This window comes from Gymnodraco acuticeps, unplaced genomic scaffold (assembly GCF_902827175.1).
Source record: "Gymnodraco acuticeps unplaced genomic scaffold, fGymAcu1.1, whole genome shotgun sequence".
NCBI lineage: Eukaryota > Metazoa > Chordata > Actinopteri > Perciformes > Bathydraconidae > Gymnodraco > Gymnodraco acuticeps.
Genome location: NW_022991697.1, coordinates 20,300 through 39,061, shown reverse-complemented (window position 1 = coordinate 39,061; position 18,762 = coordinate 20,300). Strand labels below are relative to the sequence as shown.

At 39.3% G+C, this 18,762-nt stretch overlaps 1 protein-coding gene across 1 annotated transcript in view; it reads left to right on the top strand.

Annotated features, from left to right (window-relative positions):
- Positions 1-18,762, top strand: part of LOC117534574 (myotubularin-related protein 3-like) — a gene marked incomplete at its 5' end in the record, with an annotated part of 46,057 nt that overhangs the window by 11,121 nt on the left and 16,174 nt on the right. Inside the window, 8 exon segments of the mRNA XM_034198806.1 lie at positions 4,172-4,285; positions 5,081-5,277; positions 5,470-5,601; positions 7,059-7,170; positions 9,751-9,946; positions 15,155-15,339; positions 16,401-16,572; positions 18,080-18,225. Coding sequence (XP_034054697.1) covers positions 4,172-4,285; positions 5,081-5,277; positions 5,470-5,601; positions 7,059-7,170; positions 9,751-9,946; positions 15,155-15,339; positions 16,401-16,572; positions 18,080-18,225 — 1,254 coding nt within the window.

Sequence of the window (18,762 nt, the reverse complement as noted above, 5' to 3'; positions counted from 1 at the left end):
CTTAGATAATTTGTTTCGTAGATTCTTCGGGCCAAGTACAATAACTTCAGTTTTGGTCGTGTTTAACATCAAAAAGTTTAAGGTCATCCACGTTTTTAAGTCCTTAAGGCAGTCTTGAATTGTATTTAGATGATTAATTTCATCAGGCTTGATTGATAAATATAGTTGAGTATCATCCGCATAACAATGAAAGTTTACAGAATGATTCCTTATAATATTGCCTAACGGAAGCATATATAATGTGAACAAAATAGGTCCGAGCACTGAGCCCTGTGGCACTCCATGGCTAACTTTGGTTTGCGTGGAAGATTCATCATTGACACGTACAAACTGAGAGCGTTCAGATAGATAGGACCTAAACCAGTCTAAAGCAGTTCCCTGTATGCCAACTAAGTGCTCTAGTCTTTGCAATAAGATATCATGGTCGATAGTATCAAATGCAGCACTGAGATCGAGCAAAACAAGAATAGAGACACGTCCCTTGTCAGAGGCTATTAGAATGTCATTTGTGACTTTAACCAGAGCTGTCTCTGTGCTATGATATGTTCTAAAGCCAGACTGAAAAGCTTCAAATAAATCATTGTTTTTTAAGTAATCACACAACTGTTTTGCGACCGCTTTCTCAAGAATTTTTGAGAGGAACGGAAGATTAGAAATAGGTCTATAGTTGGCTAAAACCTCTGGATCGAGGTTGTGCTTTTTAAGAAGCGGTTTTATCACTGCTACTTTGAATGATTGTGGAACATAGCCTGATAATAAAGACATATTCATAATATTTAATAAATAAGTGCTAATTAATGGAAAAACTTCCTTCAACAGCTTAGTTGGAATTGGGTCTAACATGCACGTTGATGGTTTAGAAGAGAGAATCATTGAATTTAATTGTTCAAGGTTTATGGCTGAAAAGCATTCTAGTTTACTATCTAGTGTAATATTAGAACTTACGTTTCCGGGAGCTGTTGATAACACTATACTGGTCAAAGGCAAGAGGTCATTAATTTTGTTTCTAAGAGTAACAATTTTATCGTTAAAAAAGCACATAAAATCATTACTACTGAGTGCTATGGGAATAGAAGGCTCAATCGAGCTGTGGCTCTCTGTCAGCCTGGCTACAGTGCTGAAAAGAAATCTTGCATTATTCTTATTCTCATCTATTAATGAAGAGTAGTAGGCTGCTCTCGCTTTACGCAGTGCTTTCTTATATTCATTGAGAGTAATATGCCAAATTAAACGAGATTCTTCAAGTTTAGTAGAACGCCATATCCTTTCAAGTTGTCTCGACTTTTGCTTTATTTTGCGGGTTTCGGCATTATGCCATGGAGCTAGTCTATGTTGTTTTATTTTCTTCTTTTTCAAAGGAGCAATAGAGTCTAATTTTATTCGCAGCGCATCTGTAGCACTATCAACAACATGATCAATTTGGGGTGGTGTACATTTTGTATAAGTTTCCTCCCTTACATGCAGACATGCTATCGAGTTAAGTATTGGTGGAATCTCTTCCTTAAATTTGGCTATAGCACTAACAGATAGGTTTCTGCTGCAGGAGCTTTTGACTAATGCTTTGTAGTCTAGTAACAGTACTTCAAAAGTTACTAAGAAATGGTCGGATAAAGCAGGATTATGCGGTTCGACTAATAGTTGCTCAATTTCAATACCATAAGTCAGAACAAGGTCGAGAGTGTGATTATAGCAGTGGGTTGGTTTATTTACACTCTGACGGAAACCAACAGAATCTAATATAGAGTTAAATGCAACAGTAAGGCTATTTTTATCGTCGTCAACATGAATATTAAAGTCACCTACGATAATTACTTTATCTGTTTTAAGAACCAAAGTTGATAAAAACTCAGAGAATTCAGATAAGAATTCTGAATAAGGACCTGGTGCACGGTACACTGTAACAAATAAGATTGGCTGCAAAGTTTTCCAGGTCGGATGCGTAAGACTAAAAACGAGGCTTTCAAAGGAGGTATAATTTAATTTTGGTTTAGTATTGATAAGTAAACTTGAGTCAAAGATTGCTGCAACTCCACCTCCTCGGCCCGTGCCTCGGGCAATATGAGTATTGATATGGCTGGGTGGAGTGGCCTCATTTATGCTGACATATTCTTCATGTCTCAACCAAGTTTCAGTGAGACAGCATATATCAATATTATAATCTGATATTAAATCATTTACCAATATTGCTTTAGATGCTAGAGATCTTATGTTTAAGAGACCACATTTAATATTCCTGTTTTGTTGCACTGTAGTAGTTGTTACATTTACTTTGATTAGGTTATTATGTATGACACCTCTATTAGGTTTTACCTTAACTTGTCCTTGGGCAGACACACACACCGCTAATATTGGGTATTTTATTGGGTTCGGGATTCCTATGGATGACTGCCTAGGAGAGAGCGCAGAGAAGCGTGTAAGACTGCGACTCCGCCTCCTGGTCTCAACTCCAGTTTGTCATGGATTAAGTCCACAAAGCCCTGAAATGTTTGCCGAAATGAGATCGGCACCTTCCAAAGTAGGATGAATGCCGTCTCTCTTAATCAGACCAGGTTTTCCCCAGAAGGCTGTCCAATTATTTACGAAGCCCACATTGTTTGCTGGGCACCACCAAGACAACCAGCGCTGAAATGATGACATGCGGCTATACATGTCATCATTGATCAGATTGGGGAGGGGACCAGAGAAGATTACGGTGTCCGACATTGTCTTAGCATAACTACACACCGACTCCACATTAAGTTTGGTGCATTCTGATCGGCGTATACGAACATCATTACCACCGACGTGAATAACAATCCTACTGTATTTACGTTTATTTTAGCCAGCAGTTTAAGATGCGCCTCAACGTCGCCCGCTCTGGCCCCCGGAATGCATGTGACTGTGGAGGCTTCGGTCTCTAATTTCACGTGTCTCATAATAGAGCTACCAATAACCAGAGTTGGCTTCTCAGCGGGGTGTCTCGCTGAGTGGGGGAATATCTGTTAGATACGTGAACGGGTTGGTGGGGACCTGCGGGTTTCGCGTTATGCCCCTTCTGAACAGTCACCCAGTCTCCCTGCTGCTCGGGAGTTGCCGGGGGACGGCTAATAGGAGCTACCTTTTGCCGGTCCGCACCGGCTAACATGGGCTTTACTGTAGCTGAGTTTCTTTCTAAGATGCGGAGCCGGGCTTCTATGGCTATGATTCCCGCCTCCAACCTAACAACTATACTACATTTAACACATGTACCGGTACCAGTAAAGGAGGTAGGGAAGTAACCAAACATGAGACAGTTAGAGCAGGAAATAGCACCCGAGGGTGGGGAAAGAGCCATGGCTAGCTATCAAGCTAAAGTAGCTACCGTTAGCAAACCCGAAAAGAGTGTAGGCAACTGTGGAGTTACAGTCGCTAAGAGAAGGAGAGTTGTGAGTGCTTAAGCAATAGTAACGTGTGATTACAACGTCAGGCAGTTGCCGTGATCAAGAGTTTTAAAACGATCGATTAAGTTAAGATAATAAGCTATCAGCAACAGAACAGGCACACGGGATACCCGGAGATGACAACAACCGGAAGTTACAACATGCTTACCGCAATAGTGGTCCGTGTAGAAACAGTGTCCTGTCATCTGTCACATGTGTCCCCTCTTCTTCATGTCTCTTCTTCATCAACATGTGTCCCCTCTTCTTCATGTCTCTTCTTCATCAACATGTGTCCCCTCTTCTTCATGTCTCTTCTACATCAACATGTGTCCCCTCTGTGGAAAGAGACTCTGAAAGTTTCAGGAACAAAGATTCTCTCTCTTTTTGATCCATTTCTATAAAAACCTGTCTGAAAATGAGCTGATCAGATTTTGGCCACTTTATGATGTCATAACGATGTTTTGTCTTGTGTAACCATTAGCCAATCAGCAACCAAGGAAACCCCCCCCCCCTTATCACCTGAATCTCCTCCTAGAGCACCATGTTCTGTATATATCTGAGAGCTGTGATATATTGATGAGAAACAGTACAATAAGGGACCTTTAACCTATCACTGTATATCACCATTCAAACATGTTTGAACAATGAGAGACTTTATTTGATCATTTCAGTAAAAAGGTAACGTTCATATTTCTCCTTTGGATTATTATAGTGTCGAACGCTCAAAACAAAGCACTCTCTTCCTGTCTCTCTCCCCCCCCTCCTCTCTCCAGGCTCTGCCCCAGTTACCCTCAGCAGCTCCTGGTTCCCGCCTGGATCACCGACAAGGAGCTGGAGAACGTGGCGGCTTTCCGCTCCTTGAAGAGGTTCCCTGCTGTGGTTTATAGGTCTGTTTGTTTACCTCCACGCAGCCACTAAACACTTTGCCTATCTGTATCATTGCCACTGTGGCTTTATTAAACACCACAGCTAGTTACTGATGGATGATTCCCTCCAGGCTACGTTTGTTTGGCTGTATTCAGAGAACAACAACACTGATCTAGGCAACGACAGCTCACTGCGTCACGGCTGCAGTGATCCCTCCTTTCCTTTCCTTTTCTAAAGTCCTTGAAATATGATATATTAGGTAAATAGATACATCATTTCTAAGTAGCAGCCAGATGAATGTTATGGATGTTGTTTCAACAGTTCTGTCTTATTGCCTGTGGGATGAAGCTGTCTCTGAGTCTGGTGGTTTTAGTCCTGATGCTGCGGTACCGCCTGCCAGACGGCAGCAGACAGAACAGTTTGTGGCTGGGGTGATGGGGGTCTGTTATAATCCTGAGGGCTTTCTTCCTGAGCCGCTGGGAGTAAAGGTCCTCCATGGATGGCAGCTCCGTCCTGGTGATGTTCTGTGCAGTTGTATGGTCTGGTTTTGTAGGATAGTAAACAAAAATGCAGTTTGACTATGTGTACAACACGGAATGTCATGGAAGTCAGGTTCATCACTGATATATGAATATACGCTTTGGAAAAAGGGGATCTTTGTAGAGCGGGGAGTTGAAAAGTAGCAGAAAATATACCTCTTTTAAGACAGTGGAGCTAACATAATGTTGTGTTTTGGCTAACTTCTCCCCCCCCCCCCACACACACACACACACGCACACACACACACACACACACACACACACACACACACACAGGCACCAGACGACGGGGGCAGTGATCGCCCGCTGCGGCCAGCCGGAGGTGAGCTGGTGGGGCTGGAGGAACGCTGACGATGAGCACCTGGTTCAATCCATCGCTAAAGCCTGCGCTGTGGTGGGATCCCCCAGGAAGCACCTCGCCAACGGGGGGGGGGGCTACAGCAACGGCACCGACCTGCCAGACACTGACTTTGGTAAGAGCTTAAAGGTCTCCTATTATACTATTTGTAGGCATACATTATAGGTCTCAGATATATACCGTTTATAAAAAACATGTCCAGATTTATAGGAACTCAAAATGTTCTGATAACCTCAACAGTAACCCTACTGCTGTACAACCTGGGTCGCATTGTGACGTATCCTCTCTGTTCCTGTGTGTGTATCAGAGTCCTCGATGACCCACAGCACGGAGGTGGAGACGTTGGCCTCGCAGCCTCACAAGCTGCTGATCCTGGACGCTCGCTCCTACGCCGCTGCTGTAGCTAACCGGGCCAAGGGGGGCGGCTGCGAATGCCCAGGTAGGTCTCCTCAAATCAGATAGGAGCAGGTCAAGATGTGCCGTGGATCCAGGAAAATGTGATTGTTTCTGTGTGAAAAATGAAAACCTCCACCTTTTTTATTTGTATTTGTATCTTGTGGTGCAATGTGTGCATTTTGACTATTTGTATCTTGAATTGGAAATGTTACTTTCAACTTTTTATGTTTGTATACATTTATTTTTCTATTTGTATTCTATTTTTTATTTGACATTATACTTTATACAATGTGTGTGTATATATATATATATATATTTAATTTATATGAATATATTTATTTATTATTGTAATTTATCTTTTTATTTCATATTATAACTTTTTTTATTCTTATAAATATTTTTATTTTGTTGTATTTTATATTAAGCTTTATTTAATTAAACATTTTTTAATTGTTCTCTTTTCTTTATCATCTTATGTTTAAATTAGGGCTGTCAAGTTAACGCGTTAATAACGCGTTAACGCAAAAATTAACGCCACTAATTATTTTAACGCGATTAACGCATGTGTATTTTTTTTCCTCGGCCGCCCCGTAGTTTCAGAGCGCATCGAGTTTAAAATACCATCTACAAGCTGATGCTGACAGCCCCGCTCCTGCCGCCCGCTTGTGGCAGACCACACTTCCACGCTCACCGGCAGGCACCGACTGGCCATCTGGAGGACCGGGAGGGTGTGTGTATGTGTGGCCCGAGCGAGCGAGAGAGAGACCTTACGTGCATTGTTGTTGTTAGCATCTGGTGCTAGCTAGCTGCGCTAACGGATATACGGAGCTGTTTAAATGAAAACAGAGGAGCGACATTTCGCCACAACTGCGCCGAGCACTTGACTTTATGCAGGAAGCCAGACAGTGGGACATTGTACGAAAAGTCAGCACACTCAGCACGGATAGTGCGCAACATGATTGCAGCGTCCAGGCAGCTCCCGTTCGAGCATATGCCTTGAGCTGCACATAGCTCCAACGATCACACACACACACACACACACACACACACACACACACACACACACACACACACACACACACACACACACACACACACACACACACACACACACACACACACACAGGTTGTTGTGTTTAATATTCATGAGAATATTTGTCATTGTTCAAATGATAATAAACATTAGCATAAAGCATATTTGTCCACTCATATGTTGATAAGAGTATTAAAAACTTGAAAAATATTCCTCTAAGGTACATTTAGAACAGATCAAAAATGTGCGATTAATTTGCGATTAATCGCGATTAACTATTTTAATCGACTGACAGCCCTAATTAATATATATTTTTTTTTTTCTAAATTGAATTTGTATTGATTTCATTCTAAAATGGAGCATTTGTCACCTAACCCAGTTTCCCCGTGGTAAAACAAACAGTATTTTCCTGATGTCTCTGGTTTAACCCTCTCCTTTATGAAACCCTTGTGCTCCTGCTGTTCCAGAGTACTACCCCAACTGTGAGGTGGTGTTTATGGGCATGGCCAACATCCACTCCATCCGCAAGAGTTTCCAGTCTCTGCGTTTCCTCTGCACTCAGATGCCCGATCCAGCCAAGTACGTCTCACTTTTACTCCTCCAGATTTCCCCACCTAACTCTGCAGGATCAAACTCAGAGCTCTGTGCTGTAACCGTAGGTAACACAGCTGTGTTTTGGTGTTGGCTGGCCGTACATCTGTGCCTGATTTAGAAACCCCGAGAGCAGGATCTGTTTCCATCTGGACGCTGCGAGGACGTGTCATTTAATCGCTCTTGCTTACGTTGTTAAAAGTGGTTCAACGATCGTATCGGGAGACGAAAACAGACCAAAAATCTAACAAAGTACATCCAGTACATGTCCATGAGATAAGATAAGATAAGATGAACCTTTATTAATCCCCGAGGGGAAATTCATGCCATGTTTCTTATAGGGTGGATTATATATGTAATATTGCCTAAAGTGTCTTTTGCACACAATTAAAATCTCACAAAAGCAATTTCCTAATGTGTTTAATTGCCTATAGACTGAACTTGTAGACTTTCCCAGTTTAGATTTCCAATTTCCGACCTTCAAGCTGTTAATCCCAAACGTAAACAAAAACAATCTCTGACTGGGGGCAACATTTAGTTTTCCCTGACTCGATTTGTCTATACATGAACTTTGATCAAAACACAAAACTACTTTACAGGCAGAATAAGTACAAAAAACATCATTTCTTTTTTTTTACTAAAAACAGTCGAATATTCTCAATTTGAATTTTTTTTTCTTTATTTCTTTAATTGTTTTTTAATTCATTTTTTTTATTTCATTATCGTTATTTATTTGTTGTTAATTTTTTAGTTTTTCAATATTATTATTATTATATATTTTTCTTAATATCTTCTAACATTGCAGTGTTACATCAGGCAGCTGCTTCTCAATGAAGATGAATGAAGATGTTCGCAGAATTGACATGCTGATGTTTACGCATCATTTTCATTCAAAACAGTCAAATATTCTTAATATTTTTATTATAATTAAATGTATTGTACATCTTATTATTCTTACAATATTATTTATATGATCCTACATTGTTGAGGTGCATCAGGCAGCTGCTCTTCCATGAAGGGTGGGAAGATGGTTTCTCCAAAGTGGTGACTGCTGCTGCTTCATTGCACTTTTCTCTAGTGTTTTATTGCCAAAAATGACTCGTCCGTCTCGCTCACAGACGCTCCATGTTTATAGACTAAACACTCATAACGCTAAGGATAAGAAAGCAGATAAGGCAAGGGAAACATTAACTCCTAAATGAAGTAGGTCAAAGTGTGTGCATGTCTCCATCCGGTTACATTACACTATCCAAAAGGGCAAAGTCATGGGCTTTACTTCACCTGCACAATAAGGCTGCATGTATACACACCTGTGGCCACCAGGGGGCAGAAAAACATCCCTACAGAGTCATTGTAACTGTGGAGATACACTGTCTTTCATGTGCTTCTGGGCACCAGTGCAAATATAATTTGTACTCTTTTTAATTCCTTTATTTATACCTCTCCAGCTCTTTAGCTGCTGGCTTTTTCCTCCTCTAGTTTGGGGCTGAGCAGATTGAGAGATAATCATATTTGAGCACTTATTAATTAAAGAGGCCCTTTTCCCTTTCCTGTAGTGAGTTCAATAGGTTTTAGTGCACGTAAATGGTCTGCAAAGGCTACAATTCCTTTGTTAAGCATTCCATCACATTGTACGTGATAGGCTAAGGGGCGGGACATCTCTAAGTGGTTGACCAATCACAACAGAGTCGTCCAGCTAACCAATCAGAGCAGACTTGGCTCTGGTTTCAGACAGAGCTTAGTCGTTATGTTTTTTGATTGAATGTTGTATTTAGCCTGCTACTTTTTCAGTATATTAGAGATATTATATAAATCGTTTTAGTCCCGGTTTCGCTCTTAGCTAATTGAATCCATAGAGATGTTGTTGACGGGCGAAGCAAACCTTAAGAAGCTATTAATGTGTGGCATGATCTGTCCTCATATGGACTGTCACTAAGAGGCACATGAGGTCTGATGGATGAACCGCTCAGGTCTTCTGGTCAGCTTCCTGTCCCCACAGTCAGAACTTATTATGCTCCAAATATCTGGATCAAACTCCCAGAAACCTGCAGGTCTGCTGTGACTCTGACTACTTTTAAATCCAGGCTGAAGACTTTTCTCTTTGCCGCTGCTTTTGTGTGTGTGTGAGCTGAGCGGGCGCTGTGTCTGGTGGAGACCAGATCAGTTTCCACTCATCAGATGCTGCCTGTAGTTCTACGCTTCCTGTCCTCTGTGTGTGTGAGATCCAGGCTTCTGTTTCTGTTGCTCATGTAAATCACTTTGTGTGTGTGTGTGTGTGGGTGGTGTGTGGTGTGTGTGTGTGTGTGTGTGTGTGTGTGTGTGTGTGTGTGTGTGTGTGTGTGTTGTGTGTGTGGTGTGTGTGTGTGTGTGTGTGTGTGTGTGTGTGTGTGTGTGGTGTGTGTGTGTGTGTGTGTGTGTGTGTGTGTGTGTGTGGTGTGTGTGTGTGTGTGTTGTGTGTGTGTGTGTGTGTGTGTGTGTGTGTGTGTGTGTGTGTGTGTGTGTGTGTGTGTGTGTGTGTGTGTGTGTGTGTGTGTGTGTGTGTGTGTGTGTGTGTGTGTGTGTGTGTAGCTGGCTGTCTGCTCTGGAGAGCACCAAGTGGCTGCAGAACCTGTCTCTGCTCCTGAAGGCGTCTCTGCTGGTGATGAACGCCGTGGAGCGGGACCACCGCCCGGTCCTCGTCCACTGCTCCGACGGCTGGGACCGCACGCCTCAGATCGCCGCTCTGTCCAAGCTGCTGCTGGACCCGTACTACCGCACCATAGAGGTACAGAACACACTCCTCTAGTTTCATCGCTGACCAGAGAGGGTAAAGTACACACGTCCTTTACTCAAGTAGAAGTACAGATACTCGTGTTTAAAAGTACTCTGGTAAAGTAGAAGTACTGACTAAACTTCTTTACTCAAGTCAAAGTAAAGAGGCTTTGAAATGTACTTCAGTAAAAAGTACCCATAACTAGCAGCTGCTTTAAAGAGTACCTGACCTCCCTTTATATTAATAGAACAATAATGTCGTTGTTAGCTAATGAATGTTTCCATGCTGAACAACGGCAACATGACAACGTTTCCATTGGTCCCTCTTCTTTAGAGAAGACCAGGAAATGATGGATACACGGATCGTGTTCAAATCAATAGGCACGCAATGACTCTAAAGAATAATGATCACGCACCAAACACACATTCAGACTAAAGGAACCAGCTGTTTGGAAAATGAGAGAAGTAGAAAGTACAAGTATTTGAGTTCAACATGTGAGAAGTAGAAAGTACAGGTATTTGAGTTCAACATGTAAGAAGTAGAAAGTACAGGTATTTGAGTTCAACATGTAAGAAGTAGAAAGTACAGGTATTTGAGTTCAACATGTAAGAAGTAGAAAGTACAAGTATTTGAGTTCAACATGTAAGAAGTAGAAAGTACAGGTATTTGAGTTCAACATGTAAGAAGTAGAAAGTACAGGTATTTGAGTTCAACATGTAAGAAGTAGAAAGTACAGGTATTTGAGTTCAACATGTAAGAAGTAGAAAGTACAGGTATTTGAGTTCAACATGTAAGAAGTAGAAAGTACAGGTATTTGAGTTCAACATGTAAGAAGTAGAAAGTACAGGTATTTGAGTTCAACATGTAAGAAGTAGAAAGTACAGGTATTTGAGTTCAACATGTAAGAAGTAGAAAGTACAAGTATTTGAGTTCAACATGTAAGAAGTAGAAAGTACAGGTATTTGAGTTCAACATGTAAGAAGTAGAAAGTACAGGTATTTGAGTTCAACATGTAAGAAGTAGAAAGTACAGGTATTTGTGTTCAACATGTAAGAAGTAGAAAGTACAAGTATTTGAGTTCAACATGTAAGAAGTAGAAAGTACAGGTATTTGAGTTCAACATGTAAGAAGTAGAAAGTACAGGTATTTGTGTTCAACATGTAAGAAGTAGAAAGTACAAGTATTTGAGTTCAACATGTAAGAAGTAGAAAGTACAGGTATTTGAGTTCAACATGTAAGAAGTAGAAAGTACAGGTATTTGTGTTCAACATGTAAGAAGTAGAAAGTACAGGTATTTGAGTTCAACATGTGAGAAGTAGAAAGTACAGGTATTTGAGTTCAACATGTGAGAAGTAGAAAGTACAGGTATTTGAGTTCAACATGTAAGAAGTAGAAAGTACAAGTATTTGAGTTCAACATGTAAGAAGTAGAAAGTACAGGTATTTGAGTTCAACATGTAAGAAGTAGAAGTACAAGTATTTGAGTTCAACATGTAAGAAGTAGAAAGTACAGGTATTTGAGTTCAACATGTAAGAAGTAGAAAGTACAGGTATTTGAGTTCAACATGTAAGAAGTAGAAAGTACAGGTATTTGTGTTCAACATGTGAGAAGTAGAAAGTACAGGTATTTGAGTTCAACATGTAAGAAGTAGAAAGTACAGGTATTTGAGTTCAACATGTAAGAAGTAGAAAGTACAGGTATTTGAGTTCAACATGTAAGAAGTAGAAAGTACAGGTATTTGAGTTCAACATGTAAGAAGTAGAAAGTACAGGTATTTGTGTTCAACATGTAAGAAGTAGAAAGTACAAGTATTTGAGTTCAACATGTAAGAAGTAGAAAGTACAGGTATTTGAGTTCAACATGTAAGAAGTAGAAAGTACAGGTATTTGTGTTCAACATGTAAGAAGTAGAAAGTACAGGTATTTGAGTTCAACATGTGAGAAGTAGAAAGTACAGGTATTTGAGTTCACATGTGAGAAGTAGAAAGTACAGGTATTTGAGTTCAACATGTAAGAAGTAGAAAGTACAAGTATTTGAGTTCAACATGTAGGAAGTAGAAAGTACAAGTATTTGAGTTCAACATGTAAGAAGTAGAAAGTACAGGTATTTGGGTTCAACATGTAAGAAGTAGAAAGTACAGGTATTTGTGTTCAACATGTAAGAAGTAGAAAGTACAGGTATTTGGGTTCAACATGTAAGAAGTAGAAAGTACAGGTATTTGAGTTCAACATGTAAGAAGTAGAAAGTACAGGTATTTGTGTTCAACATGTAAGAAGTAGAAAGTACAAGTATTTGAGTTCAACATGTAAGAAGTAGAAAGTACAGGTATTTGAGTTCAACATGTAAGAAGTAGAAAGTACAGGTATTTGTGTTCAACATGTAAGAAGTAGAAAGTACAAGTATTTGAGTTCAACATGTAAGAAGTAGAAAGTACAGGTATTTGGGTTCAACATGTAAGAAGTAGAAAGTTCAGGTATTTGGGTTCAATATGTAAGAAGTAGAAAGTACAGGTATTTGAGTTCAACATGTAAGAAGTAGAAAGTACAGGTATTTGGGTTCAACATGTAAGAAGTAGAAAGTACAGGTATTTGAGTTCAACATGTAAGAAGTAGAAAGTACAGGTATTTGAGTTCAACATGTAAGAAGTAGAAAGTACAGGTATTTGAGTTCAACATGTAAGAAGTAGAAAGTACAGGTATTTGAGTTCAACATGTAGAAGTAGAAAGTACAGGTATTTGTGTTCAACATGTAAGAAGTAGAAAGTACAGGTATTTGGGTTCAACATGTAAGAAGTAGAAAGTACAGGTATTTGAGTTCAACATGTAAGAAGTAGAAAGTACAGGTATTTGTGTTCAACATGTAAGAAGTAGAAAGTACAGGTATTTGTGTTCAACATGTAAGAAGTAGAAAGTACAGGTATTTGTGTTCAACATGTAAGAAGTAGAAAGTACAGGTATTTGTGTTCAACATGTAAGAAGTAGAAAGTACAGGTATTTGGGTTCAACATGTAAGAAGTAGAAAGTACAGGTATTTGAGTTCAACATGTAAGAAGTAGAAAGTACAGGTATTTGAGTTCAACATGTAAGAAGTAGAAAGTACAGGTATTTGTGTTCAACATGTAAGAAGTAGAAAGTACAGGTATTTGTGTTCAACATGTAAGAAGTAGAAAGTACAGGTATTTGTAGTTCAACATGTAAGAAGTAGAAAGTACAGGTATTTGTAGTTCAACATGTAAGAAGTAGAAAGTACAGGTATTTGTGTTCAACATGTAAGAAGTAGAAAGTACAGGTATTTGAGTTCAACATGTAAGAAGTAGAAAGTACAGGTATTTGAGTTCAACATGTAAGAAGTAGAAAGTACAGGTATTTGAGTTCAACATGTAAGAAGTAGAAGTACAGGTATTTGAGTTCAACATGTAAGAAGTAGAAAGTACAGGTATTTGAGTTCAACATGTAAGAAGTAGAAAGTACAGGTATTTGGGTTCAACATGTAAGAAGTAGAAAGTACAGGTATTTGAGTTCAACATGTAAGAAGTAGAAAGTACAGGTATTTGAGTTCAACATGTAAGAAGTAGAAAGTACAGGTATTTGAGTTCAACATGTAAGAAGTAGAAAGGAAAGTACAGGTATTTGGGTTCAACATGTAAGAAGTAGAAAGTACAGGTATTTGGAGTTCAACATGTAAGAAGTAGAAAGTACAGGTATTTGAGTTCAACATGTAAGAAGTAGAAAGTACAGGTATTTGAGTTCAACATGTAAGAAGTAGAAAGTACAGGTATTTGAGGTCAACATGTAAGAAGTAGAAAGTACAGGTATTTGAGTTCAACATGTAAGAAGTAGAAAGTACAGGTATTTGAGTTCAACATGTAAGAAGTAGAAAGTACAGGTATTTGAGTTCAACATGTAAGAAGTAGAAAGTCAGGTATTTGAGTTCAACATGTAAGAAGTAGAAAGTACAGGTATTTGAGGTTCAACATGGAAGAAGTAGAAAGTACAGGTATTTGAGTTCAACATGTAAGAAGTAGAAAGTACAGGTATTTGAGTTCAACATGTAAGAAGTAGAAAGTACAGGTATTTGAGTTCAACATGTAAGAAGTAGAAAGTACAGGTATTTGAGTTCAACATGTGAAGAAGTAGAAAGTACAGGTATTTGAGTTCAACATGTAAGAAGTAGAAAGTACAGGTATTTGAGTTCAACATGTGAGAAGTAGAAAGTACAGGTATTTGAGTTTCAACATGTGAGAAGTAGAAAGTACAGGTATTTGTGTTCAACATGTAAGAAGTAGAAAGTACAGGTATTTGAGTTCAACATGTGAGAAGTAGAAAGTACAGGTATTTGGGTTCAACATGTAAGAAGTAGAAAGTACAGGTATTTGTGTTCAACATGTAAGAAGTAGAAAGTACAGGTATTTGTGTTCAACATGTAAGAAGTAGAAAGTACAGGTATTTGTGTTCAACATTTAAGAAGTAGAAAGTACAGGTATTTGTGTTCAACATGTAAGAAGTAGAAAGTACAGGTATTTGTGTTCAACATTTAAGAAGTAGAAAGTACAGGTATTTGTGTTCAACATGTAAGAAGTAGAAAGTACAGGTATTTGGGTTCAAAACGTAAGAAGTCAAAGTAAAAAGTCATCAGAAAAATAAGTAGTGGAGTAAAGTACTGATACCAGAAACATGTACTTAAGTACAGCAACGAAGTATTTGTACTCCACTACTTCCCACCTCTGTAACTGACACCGGCCTTTGTTACACGTTTTTATTTGTATTATTTTGGACATTTTTTTTAAATACTCGTCTAGTTTTGTGCGGATAACTTATGTCATTATTATCATGTTCTTTACTTGTTCTCAATGTATTATTATTATTGGTTTTAAAGCTGTAAAGTAACAAGTCCTTAAATCTAAGACCTTGTGACCAATGTTATACTTTTTTATTCTTATTATTTTGGGGCATTTTTGTGTTTTTATGTTGTGTTATACTGTATATCTTTATTATTTTATTTAATTAAATAACTGTATAATTTGGGATAATTCTTTCTCAAATCATTATTATTATTATTTAAATGTATTATTGTTTTAATTCCCCTTGTGTTTTTAAGGATGTAATGTCTGTAAATGAATGAAAACACTGTTTAATTTATATAATTTTGCTTATGTCCTTATTACCCTGTTCTTTACATGTCCTCATATATGCTTTAACATCTCGTGCCGTCCTCCTGCAGGGCTTCCAGGTTCTGGTGGAGACCGACTGGCTGGACTTCGGACATAAGTTTGCGGACCGCTGCGGCCACGGAGAGAACTCGGAGGACGTGAACGAGCGCTGCCCCGTGTTCCTGCAGTGGCTCGACTGCGTCCACCAGCTGCAGAGGCAGTTCCCCTGCTCCTTCGAGTTCAACGAGGCCTTCCTGGTGCGTAACAGTGTTCACTCCTCAAAGTCACAGACACCAGTTGTTCTCGTAGTTACTATTTTATTCATTTTAACTTATTTTCGTATTTAATTTTTTTATCATTTTTTTAATAATAATTCATTTATTTTATATAGTCGCCTTTCAAGGCTCTCAAGGTCGCCGTACACACACATAACAAACAAGATACACAATAGATAACACCAGCATAAGAAACATAAACAAGACAATGCAGGATATAAATCAAATAACCCAAAACAGAGGATGTGTGATGGATATTGATCAGGGTGGATATGCGAGTGTGAAGAGATATGTTTTGATTAATATTATTTGTTTTAATTATTATTATTCAAAGTCATTTTTATATTTGATTAATTATTTTCTTTACAATTATTTTTGTGTATTACTTTTTTATTATTATTTTGTATTTAATTATTTAATTATTATTCTTAGTAGTTGTTTTTATATCTGATTACTTTGTTTTACATTTATTTTAGTATTTTAATTTAGAATGATGTATTTTCCCTCATGGTTTGTTACATCAGGCAGCTGCTGCTTCATGAAGTCAGTGAAGATGGTTTTCTCTATAGTTTACAAACAGGAACTCTCATTTGTTCCGAGTGGTGTTCAATTATACTGTTTCCTAGGAGGTGGTTAAACATTTCTGACATATTTTATTGTCCATGATTTTCCGTTCCACGTCAGCTTCCCATTGTGAGCCACTAATGAGCAGTTACTCCTGCATCCCTGCTGTTATTATCAAACCTGTGTGTGTGTGTGTGTGTGTGTGTGTGTGTGTGTGTGTGTGTGTGTGTGTGTGTGTGTGTGTGTGTGTGTGTGTGTGTGTGTGTGTGTGTGTGTGTGTGTGTGTGGTGTGTGTGTGTGTGTGATGTGTGTGTGTGTGTGGTGTGTGTGTGTGTGTGTGTGTGTGTGGTGTGTGTGTGTGGGTGTGTGTGTGTGTGTTGTGTGGTGTGTGTGTGTGTGTGTGGTGTGTGTGTGTGTGTGTGTGTGTGTGTGTGTGTGTGTGTGTGTGTGTGTGTGTGTGTGTGTGTGTGTGAGTGCCGGTGAAGCTGGTGCAGCACACCTACTCCGCTCTGTTCGGCACCTTCCTGTGTAACAGTGGGAAGGAGCGTGAGGACCGGCACGTTCAGGAGCGGACCTGCAGCGTGTGGTCGCTGCTGAGGCCGGCCAATCGGACGCTGAGGAACATGCTGTACTCCTCACACTCTGAGATCGTACGTCCTCCATTACTTTCCTCCGTCACTGTCCTGAAGGGAGAGAAACAGTTCTGCTTTAAAGCTGGTTAAAACTCCAGAGAAACGATAGAATAGGTTAAAGATGTAAATAGGGTAACATAGACGTCCATAACAATTCTTCAATTGCTTTTTGGGGAAGTTGAGCCCCAGAGTCATGCAGTCCTTTTATTGTCTGGAACTTTTGCTTTTATGTGGTTACTGGATTGTTTTGTGTTTGTTCTTGGTCTGTGAGACAGGGTTTTAGGACCAGTGTTTTTACACAAATATGACAACAAAAGTGTCATTAACAAACATTTTTCCATCCACAAAATGAAAACAAAAAATACGCACTTAAAAAGGATAGTCTATATTGTTGTTATTGTTAACTTACTGACTTGAGTACACAATAACAACAACAGTTCTTGGGAGTCAGAATCCAGCTGATGGTTTGAAGTTCTACTATTATTTGTGTTATTTGTTGTTGTTGTTTCAGGTTCTGCACCCGGTGAGTCACGTCCGTAACCTGATGCTGTGTTTTTATTTTTATCAATATGTTGATTTTCAGCTTACAAAAGATCACATACATAGGACGAAGACATGGAGCCAAAAGCAATACATATATACACAGGACAACTACTTTACATTAAAGAAAAATAACAACACTAAATGAAATTGGTACATACCACAAGGGCACTCTAATACATCCTGGCCCTTCCTACATCCAGGACATGGTTACACCGTACACCCCAGCACGTGCACTCCGCTCTGCATCAGCCAAACAGCTCGCTGCGCCCTCGCTGCGAAGGGGACCCAAGTTCCCATCAGCAAAAACACGTGGGTTTGCTGTCCTGGCTCCAACATGGTGGAATGAGCTCCCCATTGACATCAGGACAGCAGATAGCTTGCACATCTTCCGGCGCAGACTGAAAACTCATCTCTTTCGACTCCACTTCGAGCGATAGAATTACTAACAAAGGACTGGCTTACCTAAAGCCAGTTGAGTAGCACTTGAAATGTTTGGCTCTATGAAACCTGATGTACTTTATGATTCTGTTTTCTTCAAGGTTGTGTCTTCCTGGTCGAACGCACTTATTGTAAGTCGCTTTGGATAAAAGCGTCAGCTAAATGTAATGTCATGTAATGTAATCGGCAACCATCCAGTTTTCCAGCAATAGGACCGTATTTCTACAGAGGATATCAGTCATTTACATTATCGCATTATCGCATTATCCTGCCCCAGGTTCGTTCAGAAATTGTTGTTCTTGGTATACTCCATGTGTTTTTATATTTTATTGTTAACTTACTGAGTCAGCACTTCTTGGGAGTCAGAAACCTGTTGATATGTTCATTAGCTAAAACTAGACAAGAGGTTTTCTTTGACTAAAAAAGACGTTTATTCATCATGTTTTCAACTCAAACTTACGAATGACAGGATGAAGTTGGTTTGATATCATAACATACTTTTCTACTATTATTTGTAATTCCCAAGTTAATGTTGTTGTTTCAGGTTCTGCACCCGGTGTGTCACGTGCGTAACCTGATGCTCTGGACGGCCGTCTACCTGCCCAGCTCCTCCCCCACCACGCCCTCCGATGAGTCCTGCGCCCCCTACCCTGTCCCGGGGGGAAACCCAGAGGACGCTCCGCTGGGAAGGTGAGTCGGAAAACGCGTCTATTTTCAATTCTACTGTCTTTCATTTTTTATTTAACCCTTTAGCTAATTTGTCCGTTTTCACATACTTTTGATTTGTCTTACTAAAGTCTTAGTATGTCAATGTTTGGTATCTATTTGTTTAAGACAACCTCACCTATATAAGCTGATAGTTATTTTTTACATTTTGACATACTATAGGAACATTTTGGACCCAAAATCACCCAAACAACAGATTTTGAAAGTGATATTATTTGTACTATGGGGAACACAATCATGCTCAACGAAACATTTTGATAGCTGGAAATATATAGCTGGGATGTCACTAAGTGGATGTACAAGTTTGATTGAGGTAGCATGAACCGATATACACGTTATTAACAAATAGCAGGTGTTTTTTTAATGAATGGTCTCCTCCTCCATGTCAAACAAATTACAAAACACATGAAGTCACCCTCAAAACGAATTATTATATTTAAAAAAGTCATTTTATTCATTAAACACTTGCCGCATAGAGGCTTTTAATACAGGACATGCTCA